Consider the following 21519-nt stretch of genomic DNA (forward strand, 5'->3'; position numbering starts at 1 on the left):
ATGAATTTGTTGGAATGACCATCATGAATAGCTTTCTTGTCAAACTGTCAAGCTCTTTCTAAGAAGATATGACTTACTTCCATAGACATTACATCACACAAGACTTTATCTTTATACTTGCCAATAGAAAAAGTAATTAAAACTTGCCTATTAATAACCAACTCCTCTTCATCACTCAACCATTGTAGCTTATAAAGCTTGGGGTAAAGAGTATTAGTAAGATTCAATTTCTCAACAAGTCTAATACTAGCTACATTGGTACAACTACCACCATCAATAATAAAAGAACAAATATTTCCAAGTACCAAACATCTTGAATGGAAAATATTTTCTCTTTGTGTAGTGTCATCTTCCTTAGCTAAATTATCCAAGAGACGTCTTACCATAAGCAAATATTCCTCATGACATAAAGCTTCAAACTCACTATCTTCTTCACTTAAAACATGTGATGATTGAGATAAACTAACACTTAAGATCTCACCGTTCTCCCTCAAAATCATAGTTTTCTTGTTCAGACATTGGGATGCAATATGATCCTTTCCAAGACATTTGAAGCATTTAATTTTCCTATGTCGAGAAGTAGAAGAAACAAAAGCATTGATAGAATTAAAAGAAATTTTAGGTGAAGGTTTACCACTTTGGACAGTCCTGTCCTTAGTTAATGTTCCATTCTTCTTCACTCTTTCCTTCCATCCTTTTGAATTACAGGAAGAGACACTATTTCTCAAAGTCCCATTTTCTTTATTTATGCTTCTACTTTAATAGTTTGGTGAACCATATCTTTAAGTTCTACATAAGGATGAAATTCCACTGTGTCATGGATGTCATGGTTCAACCCATTTAAGAAATAAGCCATTGTTGCTTCTTTTTCTTCAATTACATTAGCTCTTATCATGACAACTTCCATTTCTTTATAATCATCATCGACACTTTTTACACCTTGCTTCAAACTTTGAAGTTTTGTATGAAGCTCTCTATTGTAGTATGTAGGAACAAATCTCCTATGCAATAGGTTCTTCATTTCAATCCATGTATCTATAGGCTTCTCATCATATCTATTTCGCTCCTTTTGAATTTGATCCTACCACACCAAGGTGTAATCATGAAACTCTAGAAAAGCTACCTTTACTTTCTTTTCTTCACTATAGTCATGGCATGATAATTCTTACTTCATCTTCAGTTCTTACTCTAAGTATGCTTCAACATTTTTTCTTTCATGAAAACTAGGAATATTGATTTTAACTCTACCAATTCTTTCATTTTTTCTTACTCTTCCATCTTTTTCTTTTCTCCTTTCATTCTTCCTCTCTCTATTATCGCTCCTTCTATCATACCTTCTTTCTTCATCATCTTTACTATTTCTTTTTCTTTCTCTTGAAAATTTACTAGAATCTCCATGAGCATGTGGAGAACGATCACGTGATCGCCTTCTTGCATTATTTGCCAAAGTCTCTTAAATTTTCATTCTTGTTTTATTTTGCCTCTCAAATATTCTTTCAAATCTTTGTACAAGTCTTTCAATTTGTAAGGAAGGAGTGCTCTCCCTACTTGATTCTCCTTATTGAGACATTCTACAAAATAATAAAAGTTAATGCAAAAAGAAAAGGTTCTCTTCACTCGCTAAGTGTTTCCACTCAGTAGATGTTCACTCGTGTTTCACTCTAAATTGACTCTTGTGTAAGAATTTCTCTCTTGCCTTTTTCCCCTCAAGTGTTCTTAAGCAAGCAACTTTCAATTCACACAATCAACAAAAATCAAAAGACGATTCAATCAACGGAAAACAAGTTAATCCAACAAAAGAAAACTCTAAAATAAAACTAAGGAAGCCAACAAGACAATAGAAAAAAAAACTAATCAAGAAATAAGTACACTAAAAAATAGAATGCAAATAAGACAAAAATGAAGAATTTAAGGAAGATTATGTAACGTGAAATAACGATAATTTTTTTTATATGGAATCAATCATAAACCAAGTAAAGACAAACTAAAATTTGTAAGAAATATGTCAAAAACTCACTTTTGTGTGTTACAAAATTTTTTCTTTCTTTATAGTTTTTTTTTTCTTTTTTTTTTTCAATGTGCACTATATAAATAGTGCACAATAAACAATACTAGATGAACAATAATCATGAACAGTTCCTTTCAATACAATTATAACCAAAGCTCTTGATACTAATTGATGACAATCACAATCCATACTGCTAAATTTAAACGATCTTAAATTAGATTTCACACAATAAAAATAAAATTATTAGGGCACAAATAGGAATTGAAATAAGAACAAAATTAATAAATGTGGAAATAGGATAGAGATGAAGAATGGAACCACAATTGCAATATTGATAAGCCAAGGAACGATAGCCACAAGAGTCTTAACCTCTTGATAAGATCAAAGAAATATAACTCACTCAAGAACCTAAAGTCACACGCTCTCACAAGAGTGTTCAATCTCAAATTGTATTCAAAATTAATTAAAAATGTGTATATAAGAGTATATATATGTCTAACGCTCATAAACCAACACAAACACAACTCTAACGGACTTCTTGTGGCAACAAGCCCAAATTCAAGTAAACTAAATAAAATAATAAACTTTATCCTAACTAAAAACTCAAAATAAGTAATGACTAATATTAAAATAAATAAACTAAATATAGTAATTAAATCCTAATGAAACTCATTGGAGTCTAAGTTTTCTAAGCATGTGTAATTGATCATCTTGAGCTCTTCTAACTCTAAATTAAGCTCTCTTTCAAATAGGACAACAACCATCTTTTTTAAGCCTCTATTTATTCTTTTTGCCCTTGTCCTTGTCATTAACCCTTGAAGTCATTCCAATGCCTTCAAGGTTTTGTCTTCAATAAGTCTTCTTTGATTTTCATCATGTTACCTTAATAAGTTTGGACAAAAGCATACTTTAGTGATGGCAAAAAATTAACAACATATGTAATAAAAATTGTGATGTATTCAATACCAAAATTGTGAATACAAGAAGTAAATCCATAATCAATATCCTAGAAAGAGTTAAGATTTACGTCATGGTCACAATATCTAACAAAAAATTGAAGTTGGCTAAATATGTATGGTCACTTACCCTTTATTAAATACAGTCGTTTAGAGAAAGAAAAAAATATAATAAGTGGACTTGTATTTGGTGAGGTGTATACCATTAATACATTATTACTTTATAATTTCATATTGAAGTGACACATATATTATGTTTGTGGGTAAGTGTATCTGTCAAAATATAATAAAAATTATTTTTAAATAAAGTTGTTAGAATATGGCAAATTTATTTAAATAATGCTAATTTAAAAATAAATTCTCAAATTAGCGTTTATTTTAAACATATTCCCTGTCTGGTGCTAATTTTTGCCAGATCACAACCTTTATGGCATCTGCATGTACAATAGCCTATTTATTTAATTTTTTAATACACTGTCGGTGATGTATACTTGCTCAGATTTATACACGTGTCGTAATTAGAGGTGTATCATTTATTTTTCAATGATAGATAAGTCGTTAGTCAAAACGCGTAAACTCTATCTTTTATCAAGAGGCAATACAGGTGGATGCTTGACACGTGTCAACTGAGATAGCTATATCGGTTGGTCTTGAGCGATAGCCAATGCGCTGGTCCAACTACGTCAGAACAATCGCCCTGCAGAGTGCGATACAAGTAGGCACCCGCCACGTGTTCACATCCACTGGTTACATGAGTGATGCATTGACAAAAAATCTATGTAGCGATGGTATATATACTGCACTCTTCATATTTCCCTAACATTATTGTTGAAGGAAGAAAAAGCTTTACGTTTTGCACTCTTCGCATTTGGCTTACATTGCTAAAAGAAGAAAAAGCTATCTGTTCTTAAAGCCTTGAAGAAAAAATTATAGAGAGCCCAAGTTAGTTGAGTTTTTTCAGTGATGATGTAATTTATTTATTGAGTTTTGATTATTTTTGTTTAGATAAAATTTAATTTTTTTATTTGTTATGGAAATAATTTTTTTATTTAGTAGTTAAAATAAAATTGAATAGTGTGATAGAAATATTATTATCAAATAAAATAATGTATATAAACTATTATGAATTGATTTTAATATGATTGTAGTATTTTATTATGTATTAATAATTTAAATATTTGTATAAATTATTGAAAAAAAAAACTGTGAGAAGAAATGTAAAAATGATGTAAAATAATTTAACAGAGGTAATAAAATTATTTTCAAATTAAATTGATATTAAAAAATATGCCTGTTTGAGTATTAATTTATAATCTTTATAAAATAAAATTAGGCATATAAAGTTATGTTTAATAAAATTCATTATAAACTATTGTGATAGGTAACGTTGTTTTTATGTAATAAATTTAAACAATTAAATGTTTATTTTATGTTGATATTTAAATATAATTATACTAATTTTATTGTGTAAAAAATTTGTAGGAAAAATTTTATATATTAATGCAATATTATTAACATTATAATAAGTTTGGTGTTGCATATGTGAATTTTTAATAAAATAAGTTTGGTTACGTAAATAGGCAAATATTTGTGATTATATGTATGATGCAAAATGTAAATGATTTAGAATAAATTGTTAATTTTAACTGATCAAGATTATTGTTTGTGGATTTAATTTGTTAATGCAGGATGAATGATTTTGTGATAATAGTATATTGGAATGGTCAAATATTCTCAAGTAACGAGAGTGTTTCCGAAGAAGGAGATAATAAAATGATTAAAATTAAACGTGAAATTTGATTTGAGACATTGAAAGGAAAGATTCATAAAAAATTGAAGTTGTCTACTAATCAGGTTTTATCTAGATTGATTTCACGATTTTTAGTAGATCCAATTGGTAGACAATACACGATGATGGATATATGTAATGATGAAGATATTGATTGTATGTTAAGTGTCTTTTCACAACAAAATTAGAGGAGTGCAATTGAAGTATATGTAGATATTGCATCTGGTGAAAGTTCTTGAATTCGGTCAGAAGGTGTGGACTTGAACGTTTCATTTTTACGTGACATTACAAGTGATGATGATGAACCTAATTTTGGATTAGGTATAGCAATATTTTTGGTTTAGGGTTTATAATAATAAATTTCTTATAACTTATCTTGATGTTATAACAAATTTTATGGTTATATAGAAAGTGAACATGAGGATGAAGAAGGTGATGACAACAAAAATGAATGGGATTTCTCAACAGATAGTTCATCTGATACTAATGTGGAGGGTGAATTTAATTCCATATTGAATAGTCATGAAAATGCTTTGATTTATATGTTTCATGAAAAAAGTTTATTAATTGTTGCATTTCGTTTTAATACAGGCGTGATCGAAACTCCTTTTTGGAATTCAAGTCGAAATTATACTTATATTAATTGGGAACATGCTGATCAAAAAATGAAAAATTTAGATATTCATGTAGATGAAGCATGAAAGGAGGGTGATGCATTGTATGTTGGCCAAGTGTTTGACTCTAAAGATGATGTAAAAATGGCTATTAAACATTTTGCAATAAAGGCACATCAAAGTTATTTTGTGGTGGAATCAAAACCAACAAAATTATATGTAAAGTGTCCAAATCATACAAGTGGATACCCTTGGACAGTTAGAGCAACATTGGGTAAAAATTACCACAAATGAAAAATCACAAGATGTGCTGGAACACATACATGTGTTAATCTAATGATGTCTCTAGACCACAAAAAACTTAATTCAAACTTCATTAGCTCTTGTGTTCTTGGTAAGTTTTACTAAAGTAATTATAGATATTTATTTGAAGATTGTTAAATTTATTAAAGAACGTTACTAAATTTCATATTCTTAAATGTTGTAGGTATGGTAAAAGAACAACCATCGGTGCCAATCACATTAATTCAAGAAAGAATTAATGGTCAATTTGGTTATCAAGTTTCTTATAAGAAAGCATGGAAGGCAAAACAAAAAGCTATATAGTAAGGGTTTTTGGTGATTAGGATGAATCATATGCGACATTGCCTAGATGGTTAGAATACATACAATTACATGCTCCTGGGTCTGTTTATAAGATTGAAACCAATGACTATGTGAGGGGTCACCAAGTTGACAATAGATACAAAGTATTTCATCGGTTATTTTGGTCATTCAGACAATGCATAAGTGCTTTCAATTTTTGCAAGCCTTTAATATAAGTTGATGGTACATTCTTGTATGGTAAATACTGACAAACTTTATTTATAGTTACCACTCAAGATGGAAATAATTGTGTGCTTCCAATTGCTTTTGCAATTGTGGAAGGAGAAACTTTGTCAGCATGGGAATGATTTTTGGCTCTCATTCGTCTTCATGTTACAGATAAAACATGTATCTTTTTAATATCTGATAGACATCAAAGTATCAAAGATGCAGTTTCTAATCCACATATTGGATGACAACCTCCCAATGCAAATCATGTGTATTGCATTCGTCATATAACAGGCAATTTTAATCACCGATTCAAGAATCTTATTTTGAAGAAAGAGCTGATAAAATTAGGTACGTACTGTGTTGTTTTAATTTACATGGTTTAGGTGGAAAGAATATTATTTTGACGATTACTATTATATCATTGGGTTTAATAGCATACATAGCATGCAAAGACAGATTTGAAGACAAATTGCAACGATTTCGAAATCAGTCAGAGGACATAAAAAGCTGGATCGACTGTATCTCCAAAGAAAAGTAGAGTTTGGCCTACGACGATCAAGGAAGGCGTTATGGACATACGACAACAAATTTATCAAGGGCAGTGAACAAAATTTTTAAAGGAGCAAGAAATTTTCCAATAGCAGCACTAGTAAAATGTACATATTCGCGTTTAGTTGAATATTTTGTTAAGCGTGGTGAAGAAGCAACCAGAGAACTTAATAATGGTAAAATATTTTGTTCTAAATTAATGCAACAAATGGCAAAAAAATCAAGAGGAAACGTCTTCACATCAAATTCGACGATATGACATTGAAAGAACAAGGTTTGAAGTAGAAAAGGCATTTAACCCTGTCACGCAATGAGGTGGTAATAAGTTTGTTGTGATATTATCCAATCAATATTGCCAATGCAGAAAGTTTCAATCGTATCGGTTTCCATGCTCACATGTCATAGCTACTTGTGCATTAGTCAGTGTAGATTATTGACAATGGGTTGATCCTGTATATTCGATGCAGTATGTTGTGAATGCATACTCATCGCAATGGTATCTTTTTGGAAATGAAAATAACATATTAACATCCAATGAGTGGAAGTTATTACCTGACGTGCATAAAATCAGGGGAAAAGGTTGACCAAAGTTCACACGTATCAGGAATGAAATGGGTGGACTTTCAACCACGTCAACGATGTTCTTTGTGTAAATAAATTGGTCACAACCGTCGTCATTGTCCAACACAAAGTCGAACAACCGAGAATAATCCGTAATAGAATGTTTAGTTATTATGATTGTGGTGATGGAACCAATTTCATCATTTTTAGTATTAAGTCTTTGTGATAATTTGACTATGTTGTGTAATTTTTTGATTTAGACTATTTGATCTATTATGACGAGGCTGAGACCAATGCCAGTTTTTACGCTGGAGGTACTTCTTATTAAAGTTTTTATATTGGTTTACATTTTAATATTGGTAACATTGTTGTCGTGGCAAGAGATGCACATTGATATAAAGACGCATGTGTTCCTTCACAGTTCTGCAAGGTATATCTGTAATACCTTCATGGCCAAATTACATATAACCCAGCGTGATGATATTATGATTTATCTTTTTCTCATGATCCTGGTTATGAGTATTTGAACGATTGTCTTGCAAAGCAATTATAATTTTTAGTGTTATTGGTTATAATTTACATTAAAAACAAATGAATAAAGTTATAATTTATACTAAAAACAATACAGAAAGTGAATATATATAGAGATTTGTTTAATCATATTAAATTACACATCAAGGTGATTATGTTTATATGCATTTTAAATAGTGTAAACGGTTTATAAATAAGTGGCATGAGTTAATATTTTAAAATGATATGAGAATTGTTTGGTTTTGTATTATTAACGTAATGATAAATATTTAAATTATCAAATAGAAAAGTGTCAATTTTTAGAGAAGTATTAATGAATAATAATTGTAGTTTGTATATTATGTAAAGGCTAATATCATTGTTGTCAATCAGCCAATCAGCATGTAGTGTTGTTTTTACATGTCAACAGGTGCAGTTTAAAAGATAATGCGATAAGACATAAAATAAAGTGTATCATATACTGCGATAAGACATAAAACAGATGATGATAATTGTTTAAAAGATAAAGACATTAAGTCAAATACATACACGTTAATGATATCCTCAGTCAAATATATAACATTTCAACGGTAATATCATTATTGTGCTCCGTGCTAATCATAATTTTCATGTGGCGTCAAGATGCACTAATGAGATTGATCTCTGGCATCTCGATGAGGATTACGTCAAACATGTGGCTCCCGAGCATCTGCAACCGCTCCAAACTGCTAATTGAGATCAATGCCAGTATCCCCTAACGGTTCTACATAAGACCCTCCACTTGTCTCATATAATGGACCTGGTGCGGATGGTGTGAACAATGATGGATCATATGGAGGAAGAGTCAGGAAATGATGGAAGTCGGGAACATACTCTTGTCCACTGTTGAACGGAGACCCAACATGTGTGGTAAGTTGTGATGAGTGAAAATATAAACTCTGTGTAGATTGAGAAGGGATGAATGGAACTTGTCAAGGAACATAATACAATCCATCTTGTCTAACTGGTAGGAAGGAATAGACCATGTTGCCGCTTGCACTCGTGTCCTACGTCGTTGCAGACCTCTCTGTTCTTTACGTCCCTCATACTGTCCAAGATCAATATGAGGGTCTTCTGTGCGCCCACTCTGAACAGGTTGGTCAAATGACGAGACTGGTTCCAATATGCATGCTTGTTCTCTATGTAAAGACAACATGGTCTTACTTAATGTACGCAGCTTATAGAATGTGAATGATTGTTGGTCGTCAGTAGCCAAGTAGTATGTCCTCTCATGTGCATCTCCCTCCATTGCATAAGGAGGTCGTATATGTTTCATTAAATTTAATGTTTTTAAAAACACATTGTCGCATATTGTATATACATACCACGAGGAGGAATGCAAATACATACCAACAGTGAAAAAATAGCTGCATCTCTCGTCATCCAATGTTTAATAACTGTCATATACCACCGCATGTACTCCGAATTAGAACTTAATAATCCCTCTTGAGGGCCATTATTGAATACCCAATCAGCGTGCCTCTCCCATAATGCTAAAACCTGTCTAAACTTATCATTCCAATTCTCTCCCGTCTTCCCTCTAAGCGTAATGTTATGTAATGCATCAGGTTGGTATGAAGCACAAGAAATATATTGCACCATTCCAAACACGGTCCAATTGGTGCCACTCACAGATTTGAATGCAAATCAAAGGCACGACTGACCTCCAAATGTTCATCCCTTGCAAGCATATAAGGGGCAATGACTCAAGTATATCCTGATTGTAAGGCTACCAAACAATCTACATAATATTTTATAAGATTCAGTAAAATACAAACATTTGAATATTTATAATATTTATTTAAGTGTCATAAATTAAATAATACCTCGTCCCATTTAAGACAATCAAGTTTATATCTATAATATGCGACATCCTTCTTCGCCTTTCTGGATACCCAATTAATTAACCACCTAAACATAAACAAAGTAAACTAAGTTAATATAAAAAAAATTAAAATATATATGGAAATTTATAAAACTACAAAAGTTATATCATTGAATACCTAACACCATACGAAAGATCATGCCGCAAACGTGGAGGTGAAGGAGGAGCCAAACATGGAAACCTATTCCACGCCCACATAACTAATAATGGAGTCAATCCCCCAATGGCAACTCTGTCAATGTTTGTCGCCATGCATAATTCTCTATATAAAAAATTAAGAATTGCTCCTCCCCAGCTATATTGTCCTGTGATAGCAAAGTCCTCAAGTAAAGGCAAATATCGGACTGTGACTCTACTACTAGAATGATCTGCTAACATAAATCCTCCAATCAATCTCATAATATACGCTCTAGCAAATCTCGTCAGTTGAAGCTTGTTCTGATTATGCATAGCCACGTCAGAGAAATGTTGGTCTAACCAAGTAAGCTTCAAGCTGCTACCCACAAATGCCTCTGGTGGTGGCTTAACCCCTAGACTATCCTCAACTATCTGTGACTAGTTACCTCCAGTAGCTGCAAATACTGGAAGCCCATCAACCCAAAGACCTATTTATATAGCTATATCTTGAAGCATTATGGTGTATTCTCCTGGTGGCATATGAAAGGTGTGTGTCTCAGGCCTCCATCTTTCAACTAATGCGATAATCAAGTGCCTATCCAATGGAAAGTTGGCAAGCAATGCCACTCCAGCAAAGCCAACCAGCTCCAAATGTGGTAAAATCTCCAATGGAACACCGTCTAGGCCAGCTAGTATAAACTGATACTTCCTAACCTTCATCATAGGATGCTCTTGACCATCCCAAATGTGTTCAGACGCATGTATACTTTGAAAACGTAACAATGATGGATCTTTAGGCCTTGAATTAATCACTAGATTTTGTGAAGAAGATGATGTCATCTGATAATTTAAAAAAAATGTTAATATTATTAACATATTAAACATGACAACATAATGGTAAAATTAATAATTTACTAATCTAAATATACAACTACAAATTTAGTGAACAAAGTTACATAATAATTGAAAATTTTAATAATCATATGAAAAATATAAAATAATATTACAATTACATATTCATACTCAATATTACTTTAATTTAATTTTTGTACAAATTATAAATTTATTATTACAAAACTAGTTACTGCAAATTAGCATTTTTGTTTAATTACACATAGAAATTTTTGTGTTAATAAATAGTAAATATAATAATTATGCCTAATATTTATTACACTTCTAATAATATACTTTAAATTTTATATACCTAATATTTTAATATTATTATATATTTACTTACATTAATGGCTGATTTAATCTTTTACTACATGCAGAATTCATTTTTGTTTAATTTTATAATAATACAAATAATTCCTATCAAAATATGCGTATTAAAATCTTTATTTTTTTACATATAATTTTTATTGCGCTGTACTGTTTAGTATTTGTGTATGGCAATATATTTAATAAGTTATGTAAATAATTTTGTTTAATATTTATAATAGAGGTCAAATTACATATAATTATGAAATCACGTAATTATAATTTTTTAAACAAATGTTACCATTATAAAATCTATATTAGTCTATAATAATCTAAATTTTTTTTAAAAAAATAATTTTATATAAATATAATTAAGATAAGTTACATAGATTTTCTATCTTCAAAAAAATCATTTGTCATAATTATTATTTTTAACGATTTTACATTTTTATTATTTTAAATATACATATATTTCATTTGAACTATATTTTAAATTTCTTCTTTATATTGTCATTAAGAATGAATTTATTTATAATTTTAATCTTTTAAAATTCTATTATTTATAATCTATTGATAACAAATTATAAATTACTATTTATTATTTTTTAAATTTGTTTCCGTGAAATTTTGACTTACTCTACTCAAAATTATTCTACATTTTAAATATGTTTCATAAAATTATACTTTCTACACCTATAATTTACTTTTTTAATTAATCTTAACAGTGATGAAAATTTTTACAAATTTTATTTAATTTATCAGGTTTTATTATGCAATTTTACTTTCTTAATTTAACTCATTATTTATTTTTCTTCTCAGCCAACTTAATAATTTATTATGTTGTAATTAAAGATTGCTTTAATTTTAATTTACTATTTTATAAAAACACTCAACCAAAAATTTTTTATTCACAATTAAAAAAATATTAATCTATTTTTACTGACTTTACTAAATATTTTACAACAAATTTACAATTTTTTCATAACTGCACTTAAACTTAAACATATTATCAATTTTTTTAGTTTAATGCTAAACTATAGAATTAAAATAACAATTATTCAACTTATAAATCTAATTTTTTTTAAAAAAAATATTAATTCAAATATTACATTTTCAACTAATTTTACGTTAAATTACCAAAAAAATATATAAACATTAAAATAAATTACAAAAAAATTATACATAAAATTTTTATCTTTCAGTGACCTGTTTGCCGATTGAAATGGAGTTCCATTTCTGTATTGTTCGATACCAGCACTTGCAAATTTTTAAAATATAATAAAATATTTTTTTTCTTTTACAAATAAAATAAACATATTTATTACAAAATTTCATTTTTACCTTTTAATTTTGTTCAGAAAACACTGCAAAATCAACAACTTGTTGCCCCAAATTCGACACCAATAATGGAGAAATGCTCTTCTAGCCGGCGTAAATGGAAGATGAAGTGCAGAGAGGGAAGAAGAAGGATTCAACGGCACCAGTATCTTCCTCGCCACGTGTCGCAATCAGAAGCATTATCGCCACTTATGCACCGATAGGCTAATCATACAGGCAGAGTCAATACAGCGTACGATTTTAACACGATTCATTTCTCCCTGACCATTGATTTTGAAAAAGGCTATCGTTGTGATTGGTGCGATACAAATGACAATCAGACACGTGGCAGTTATCGCCCTCAAGTGTCCAATACAAGTAACTTTTTTTATTTTTTTCTTTTTTAAATTACTCAAAAATTTATGCGTCTACGTGTTAAATTTTTGGAGAGTATCAGTTGGGGGTTGCCGATAGTGTATTAAAAAATTTTAAAAAATAAAATAGGCTATCGTACATGCAGATGTGATATAAGTTGCGATCCGGCAAAAATTAGCACTAAACAGAAAATATGTTTAAAAAGAACGCTAATTTGAGAATTTATTTTTAAATTAGCATTATTTAAATAAATTTGCCTTAGAATATTGTTCTACATAAATTTATTTTAATTACTAACACTATCGTGATTTAATTGTTGAACTTAAAAAATGTGTAATAAAATAAAATAATAATATGTCTATTTTTGACAAATATCTTAGGATTATCAATCAATACATTAAAAATTATGTGAAGTACATTGTTCAATACATTCATGTTATGATCTTTCTTAAACATTAGTTAATCAATTCAATTTTACTACATTGTTTATGGTAAGATTGTTTAACTTAAAAATACATTACTTATATTTCCTTCTTTTTCTTTGTATTCATTCTGGTATTTTATTTTCTTATTTTATAGCTACCCCTTCATAATCCACATGTTTGATCCCTGATCAAACTTATTGCGCATCAAACCTTCTTTTGCTTGTTCATGTTTGATGTATTTCTTTCATTATATTTTGGTATAAAATGTATATCCTAACATTATATAATGATAAAATGTAAACATTAACAACGTCTTCTACTATTATTTGTTTGAACACTTTTAAATTTTTTTTTGTATAATTCGCTTAAGCAACATCAAATTCACTTAAGTGAGTCACGATTCGCTTAGGCAAATTTTACCTCATTTAAGCAAACTTTTTCTTTTTTCAAAAGTTTGTTATTTATCCAATATTCACTCAAGCTTAAAGAATAACTGCTTAAATGAGTTTTTATTTGCTCAAATTACTATCACTTCACTTTAGTGTTTACCTTTCTTACCAAAACCTATTATTTGTCCTATTTTTGCTTAAAATGTTAAAATTTACTTTGTCATGGCTTAAATGATTTTAGCTTTGCTTAAGCATTGATATATGTCTCCAAACCTTACTATTTGTTTTATTTTTGTTTAAGATTATTAAAATTCTCTTAAGCAACCTATAAGATAGTAAATTTGCATAACCGACCAATAATCATGCCATTCTCTTATTATTTAGGCAAATTTTAAATTTTGCTTCAATGAATAGTTATCATCTTTAAATAATTTTTTTAAAATTCGCCTAAGTAAACGAAGGAATAATCCTATATTTACATAAATTAAAATTTTTTTGAATGTTTGTGATAACATAAAAGGGTTTATCAAAATTTTTAATTGTTCTTACCCTCCTCCCTAGTCAATAAATTAGATCACAATAATATAAGATTTATTGACTTAAATATGAGAGACCCACTAAAAATGGAACGAAACTCATGTAACACAAGAACATAAACAAATTAAATAAACAAAGGGTAATGTGTCCCACTGAATTTTGTTTTTTTTGTTTTTTCTAATTTCTAAGAACAATTTACCATATTTATGAGTTATATTTGGTTTAATTTAATAATTTTTTCATATAATTTATTAAAATAATTTATTAAAATCATTTAAATAAAATTATAATACAAACTCTTCATCAAGTTATTATGCTGAATAATAAATTAAGTAAATATATATTTCTTTAAGAAACTGGGCTGTGATGTGGGCGGTAATTTTAAAAAGTCACCAAACAATCCACGCCTCTTTGTATGTTTGTCTTCTTCAAATTTGGACCCTCAAGCCCTGTCCTTCCCTCCGCGCTCATTTCACGCATTACTCTTATTTATCTCTCTCTCTCTCTCTCTCTCTCTCTCTCTATACATTTGAATTCAATCCCATCCACCGCTCTCCCTCCCTCTCTCTCTCTCTCTACATTCAAAATGAAGAAAGGAACTAAGAGGAAAGCGAGGAACGACGAACAGCCAAAACAAAACAAGAAGCAATACACTAAACCACCCAAACCCTCCAAACCCGACGAGTATTTCGAGGATAAGCGCAACTTGGTACTGCAATATACCCTTTTTTCAATTTCAACTTTTTTTACTTTAGTGTTCCTCTTCTACCAATGCTTGTGGTTCTCGATCCAAATTGTGCATAACTCGTCGCGGTTGTCACCGATGACTTTACTTGTGGTATAAAACTACCCACCAACATTCTCAACTCATTGGTGCACTGTGGGTGACTAACGATTTTTGCTTTTCCTCGTTAATATTTGTAGGAAGACTTGTGGAGGGAAACGTTCCCTGTTGGAACAGAGGTTCGCTTAGTTGTTTTCTAGATTTTTCTTCTGTTGTAACTTGATTGCTGTCTCGTGTTTTTTTTTCCATTGCTTCTTATTATGATGGCAGTGGGATCAATTGGATTCTGTCTATCAATACAAGTGGAATTTCTCTAACCTGGAAGTGAGTATTGTGGTCAACGACTTGATGGTCAATGGTAAAGTTCTGTGTGTAGTGTTTTATCTTAACTGTTCAATTTGATCAATAAATTGTGTACAGGATGCATTTGAAGAGGGTGGTGTACTGCATGGGAAAAAAGTTTACCTCTTTGGTTGCACGGAGCGTAAGTAGTTTGCGAATTTCAGTGTTTTTGTTATTTTGTTAGGATGGGACTTGAATTTGATGGGCGGGCATTTCCCTTTATTTGGTTATTCGTCTTATTTTTTTTTTATCCTTCTTGACATTTTCAGCTCAACTGGTTTGGTTCAGAGATGAAAGCAAAGTTGTTTGCATACCTGTTGTTGTAGCTGTAAGTTGTTCAACTTGGCTCTTTAAACATTTTTACATGTGTTGGCTAAATTGATTAGTGCTTATGAATTTTTTTGGAAGAAAATTAGATCAGTTGTTCGTGTAAATAACCATAGTCGTTTGTGTTTTTTTAGCTGTGAGTTGTGCGTCACTCTTTGTAAGGCATGTCCCTGCTTTTATTAAAATGCATATGACTGTTGGGTGTCAAGCCTTTATGTGGAAATTCCAGTTCTAAGGTTGTCAGGTGTAAACGTGGGAATGATTATTGTAATTATATAACATTTGATGATTGTAAAACCATAAATTTTTTTTAAACTTTAAATTAAGAAATATTTCGACTTCCTTTTGTGAACAGGTGGTATCACCTTTCCCACCATCTGAAAAAATTGGGATCAATTCTGTTCAGAGAGAGGCTGAAGAGATAATTCCCATGAAACAAATGAAAATGGACTGGGTTCCTTATATTCCCCTGGAGGACCGGTATTATTAATTTGGCTATTCTTGGTGGTTGCTTTGAAACATTGCTTCATGATCATCTCTGAATTTTCTTTATATAATTTGTTGTCTTGAACAGAGAAAGCCAAGTTGATAGACTGAAGTCTCAAATATTTATCTTAAGTTGCACCCAAAGAAGGTATTGCTCTCTCTTTGTCTTTCCCTAGTTCCCCTTACATTCTGTATTATTAGCCTGCTTCAGACGTTTATGTTTCAATGAGTAATGCATCACCATTGAGGATTTTTAATTTACTCGAAGTTCTGATTTAATAGATGTACTCTGAAAAGTTATATTTCTTAGAGAGAACATATCTCTTGCTAGTTGCAACTTGATATGTTGTTTTCTTGAGTGTTTGACCCCCCCCCCCCCCCCCGGGTTCTGCTTTTGCATCTTTTCTACTTGTTTTTTTTCTTCACTGTTGTTTTTGCATTTCAAGGTAATTTTTTATGAGCTATAACCGATCATATTATTTTTAGCTTGGTTTTGCAAAAGTTACAGACAGATATTTTTGAATAATCATAATGTTTCAACTTTCAACCTTTTTGCATACTTCACTGCTTTTCAATTTTAATTCATTATTGTTTTGATATATAATACTTTTTCAATCTACAAGTACTTTGGAACCTGCATGGTTCCCTGCTGTCTACAATGTTATACCTTCTAGCACATCCTTTCTTTAACTGACTGACGTAGAGCAGAGCCCACTCTTAAAAGTCAAGCTATTAAGAACTCAGGAGGAGCATCTGTACCTTAAACGAGAGTCTCACTGCCATCTGATGTTGGAAAGAGTGGTCCATCCTCGTTGGAAGGTGGTAAATCCAGGATCAGATACCACTCCTTAAAGCTGGGCCTTTAAGAGGGGTGAGCTTCTGCTTAAAAAGGAGTTGTGTGTCTTAAACAGTTAACATGGAAAGCATGCTCTTTCTCACTGATTGCAATTAGACTAGTGTAACAAAAACATTATTTAAATTTTGTCCTTGATAGGTTCCATTGCCATGGTTTTCAACCCTATTATATAAAAATGGATTGAACCTTACTAGATTCAGTTATACCTACATTGTTGAGCTCTCTTAATCTCTAGAGTAAGTATTATGAATATATGATGATTATCCGATATCAATTCTTTGGACCATTAAATAAAATGTTAATGGGAAAACTGAAAGTCCAGTGCTTTGATATATAATGCCATTTTAAGTGTTTAGAAGCTAATTATCTTCATGCAACTTGATGAGTTGACCCTTTAACGTATTAGCTATTTGTTGTTGCTTGTTGAGATGTTTTATCCAAATTCTCTTGACCATTGATGTAGCAGCATGTTTATGAATAGCTTTTATCTTACTTGTGGTATGGATCTATGTCATACAGGGCTGCATTAAAACATTTGAAGCTGGATCGTATAAAGAAATATGAGTACTGCTTGCCTTGTGAGTTTCTTGCTTTATAGTGTGTTTCTGGGTATCTAGACTAGAATAATTTGCAAGTGAACTTTGGATAACATCATTCCCATTCCATTGCTTGATACAACTTTTTTTGAAAATAGTCCTAGGTATTATTGATCCCCAAGAAATTTATATATCCACGTTTTCTTTGCATTTTATTCTCACGATGAGAGACTGGTTTCTTACTGATCTGTAACTTATTACTTCCTCTTCATTCTACCTTGTTATTATTTCTTCCTTTCCTGGAAATATCATTAATGCTAAGTAAACATTTTGATGAATTTACTTGGAAATAACATTACTGGTTATAGTGTTCCAAGGAATGTCATTCTACGGAATACAATAATACACCTTCAAACAAATGCCCCTTAGATAAATATTGATCACATGACATGAATATGTATATTAGTTGCATTCTTGAATGGAATAGTTAGTGAGGGAAAGATATGTTATCTGTGATTATTTGATTTGTTACATTATTTAATCACTATTCTTGTATACAGATTTCTACCAACCATTTAAGGAAGATGAACTTGAACAGAGCACCGAGGTTCAAATAATATTTCCAGCAGAGCCAAAGCCGGTAATTGTGAATGAGAAAAATCTTGCAAAGAGATTGACAGTGTTTGGATCCATTTTTGTATGACATGTTTATAAATTGATCTGTTTAGTAGCTTTCTATTGCCAAGTTTTGGCAGGTTAGTGCCAAATTAGGTTTTCTTACATGCTTGCTTATCTATCTATTTCTCTTTTTTGCAGGTCTTCTGTGAATTTGATTGGGAATTAGATGAACTTGAGGTAATGGATTAACTTTACTGTTGTTTGTAGTTTAGAATATGTCAGATTAAGCCTGCTAGATGTGACTATGCTATTAGCAAATTATCTTTATTTTATTTATTTTTCAGAACTTGCAATCATACATTAGCAAATTATCTTCTTGGCATTATTATGCCAAAACTTCATTGTTTCTTTGACTTCTCAATTTTCAATTATTGATGTCTTCAGTCTTCCTACAATAAGCAGCATGTGACTATGCTATTGAGTTCTTAAAAATCTTGACATTATTTCCATTGATAGATGGGAATTGTAAAAACATGAGAGAAAGTTTTGTTTGTCGGTGCTTTATCTGTGCTGTGTTGTTTCTCCACATTGAACCTCCTGATAGAGAGGATAAACTAAAGGATTTCAGGAAATAATTTACAATTAGACAAATTCCTTATGTACAAAATTGTTCTACTTTCCACAGGAATTCACTGATAAGTTCATTCAGGAGGAAGAGCTATTGGAAGATCAAAAAGATGCCTTTAAGGTACCAAGTAATTGGAAATCAATAGTCGATTCATGCTTTTCAACTCTTTGAAGCGACAGTTAGACTGATCATTTTGATGTTTCAGGAATTTATCAAGGAAAAAGTACGGGAAGCAAAGAGAGCCAATAGAGAGGTACTTTGCTTTTAAGCGTTGACAAATTATGTTGCTGGTATCTGCATTTATACCTATTTTGTCTCCTGTAGGCAAGGGAATCTCGAAGAAAAGCTATTGAAGAAATGAGTGAGGAAACTAAAGCTGCATTTGAGAATATGAAATTTTATAAATTCTACCCTGTGCAAAATCCAGATGCACCTGATGTTTCCAATGTTAAGGTAGGTATTTGGGCATTCTAAGGCTGCTTTTTCGGAGTTTCAAATATATCATCTTAATTTCACATTAAGGCATCAATTTGTGCTTCTAGAAATGGTAAATCTCCCGTGGAACATTTTAGGAAGAGTGGCAGGCAATACAAGTTCATACCCTTACATGCGTTCATATAGAAATTATTTTGTTGTGTATTGCATGGGTATCATTAAATTAAAAATGAGTATTTTAAAATTTAATAATTTTTAAAAATAAATATTATAATTACTAATCATAAATATTTAATTATATTAAATAAAATTAAATAAAGAGATAAATTTTAACAAAAAATAAATTATGAAAAATTTAAAATATAAATTAATATTAAATCAAAAAGTAAATATTTAGTCTAAAAAACTACTTGGTATGATAAGATAGATAACAATTTTTTTAGAAGTACTCTTCTTTGAAAAATAATTTCTAAAAATAATTTTATTTTAAGTATTTTCATTTACAAATTATATATAAAAATTGACATGATTAATATTGATGGGAGGTGCCAAAGAACACTGGATGTTTGATTTCTTTCATCTCTGGATTGTAAAACCAAAGTAAGGAGGGTGGAAAAAGGCTTTACTTTGGTGTAATAAATGCAACTAGCTAGAGCAAAATCATAGAACTGTAAACCGTTAGTCTCTCTACATAAGTGATCTATTGATTCTATTCTATCAATCATCATTTTAAAAGGGTTGACCATATTCTTTCCCCAAATTTATATCCACTTTAAGCTGGTTTGGCACAAAGTTGGCCTGTTTTGGCATTAAGGTGTATGCTACTGTAATTATTATAACTTATGTCATGAATTTCTTGTTGTTTACTAGACATTCAAAATATATTTTATTTCACATTTAATGTACACAACATTATTCTTTGTATTTGGCAGTCTCCATTTATAAACAGGTATTACGGAAAGGCTCACGAGGTTCTATGATAGGATTCAAGACGACGTTAAACTTCAAAATTTGCAGGTTCTTATTGTCTGCCATCATAGAGATTTATTTATCGATGTCGTTTAGGAGGCAGGCTGGTGCTTCATTAATTTTTTATTTAGCAGTGAAGGTGTCTGAAGGCACATACAATGTAAAAATAAAATGTAGCTCAGAAATCACAGATAAGTGAAGTAGATGTTAAGATAGCAGGAATATGAATGAAACATGTTTCCAAATTCTATCTTAAATTTGCGGGGCTCTTGTTTTTTATTCTCTTTGGGGATTCTTTGTCCATTGAAAAGTTGTATGGCAGGATTTTGATTAGAAGCTACATGAAGAAATGATTTCGCTGTTTAGGGAAGTCAATTTTTTTCCCCATTATTTTGGAGTTCTTGCGGGAATTGTCCCATCTGTAACTTTGAATCGGGGATTTTTTACCTCATGCTAGCTAATAAGGACAAAGATTAAAAACTCTTCTAAATTAGATTAGGAATAACTATATGGGTTCTACTCGTTACTTTGTGCGCTCCTTAAACGTTAAAAATAACAAAAATCATATTTGCTTTTATGTGCTTTGCTTCTCTCTCTTTCTTTCCAAATTAGTCGAGTGCTCAACAATAATCCAGAGATATCTTGAAGACAATGTCAAATCATTGATGTGGTAGTGCTCCAATGATGAGGATGCAATTACAAAGGACTCAAAAGGCTTTGTCATCAAGAGAAATGTGATAGAAAAAGAGGTGAAGATAAGAAGACAAAGGCAAGAAAATAAAGCAAGATGATGATCATGTGAAATAGAAAAATAATAATAAAAAAAAGATTTCTCACATTGTTAAGAAGAAAATTCACATGATATTAGGAAAAAAAAAATCCACAAAGAAGGGAACCCCACAAAAAAGATCACATGATCATGTGTCTTTTCTCTTTCGCCTCACCATACTCCATGTTATTCTCTAGTTGATTCACTTCTCGGTTTCCCTGCTTCTTATAACATTGTTAAACTCAGTTTCCACACAAACTATTGAGATGACATTCCATAAAATGCCGTAACAAGTTATTGTTGAAAGAAGTAATAAAAAAAAACTTTAAACAATTGTTGGAGTGAGAAGGGTGGAGACATTTGTTATGAACAACGCAATCCACTTCATTCAAATGTGTCGCATAATTGATAGTATAAATTAAATTCTTCTCTTATGAATGAGGAAAAGCAGATTCAAACTAATCTATATAAAAATAAGAATAATTAAGGTTTGGTGATCATTTGTCATTGGAAAGAAGTTAATGAAAGCAGTTGCGTAAGTCGCACAAAAAGAAAATAGAGGTGAATCAACTAGAAAATAACATGGATTATGGGCATTGCACATACAACTTTGCTATGTAGTACAAAATTTACCACAAGATCGCACGAGTTTTTTAGCATCCTAATGTGAACTTTTTACTAA

The 21519-nt window shown here is 30.7% G+C and overlaps 1 protein-coding gene across 1 annotated transcript; it reads left to right on the forward strand.

Annotated features, from left to right (window-relative positions):
* The first annotated feature begins 14607 nt into the window (after positions 1-14607).
* Positions 14608-20452, forward strand: LOC113852728 (protein HEAT INTOLERANT 4-like). Its single transcript, XM_027483082.1, has 14 exons — positions 14608-14796; positions 15012-15050; positions 15142-15195; positions 15292-15355; positions 15483-15541; positions 15896-16020; positions 16115-16174; positions 17402-17460; positions 17979-18058; positions 18235-18273; positions 18722-18784; positions 18870-18917; positions 18989-19117; positions 20032-20452. The coding sequence occupies exons 1-14, from the start codon at positions 14674-14676 to the stop codon at positions 20077-20079; spliced, it is 990 nt and encodes a 329-aa protein (XP_027338883.1). The 5' UTR covers positions 14608-14673; the 3' UTR covers positions 20080-20452.
* Positions 20453-21519: the final 1067 nt, after the last annotated feature.

This window comes from Abrus precatorius, unplaced genomic scaffold (assembly GCF_003935025.1).
Source record: "Abrus precatorius isolate BTA unplaced genomic scaffold, Abrus_2018 Scaffold10, whole genome shotgun sequence".
NCBI lineage: Eukaryota > Viridiplantae > Streptophyta > Magnoliopsida > Fabales > Fabaceae > Abrus > Abrus precatorius.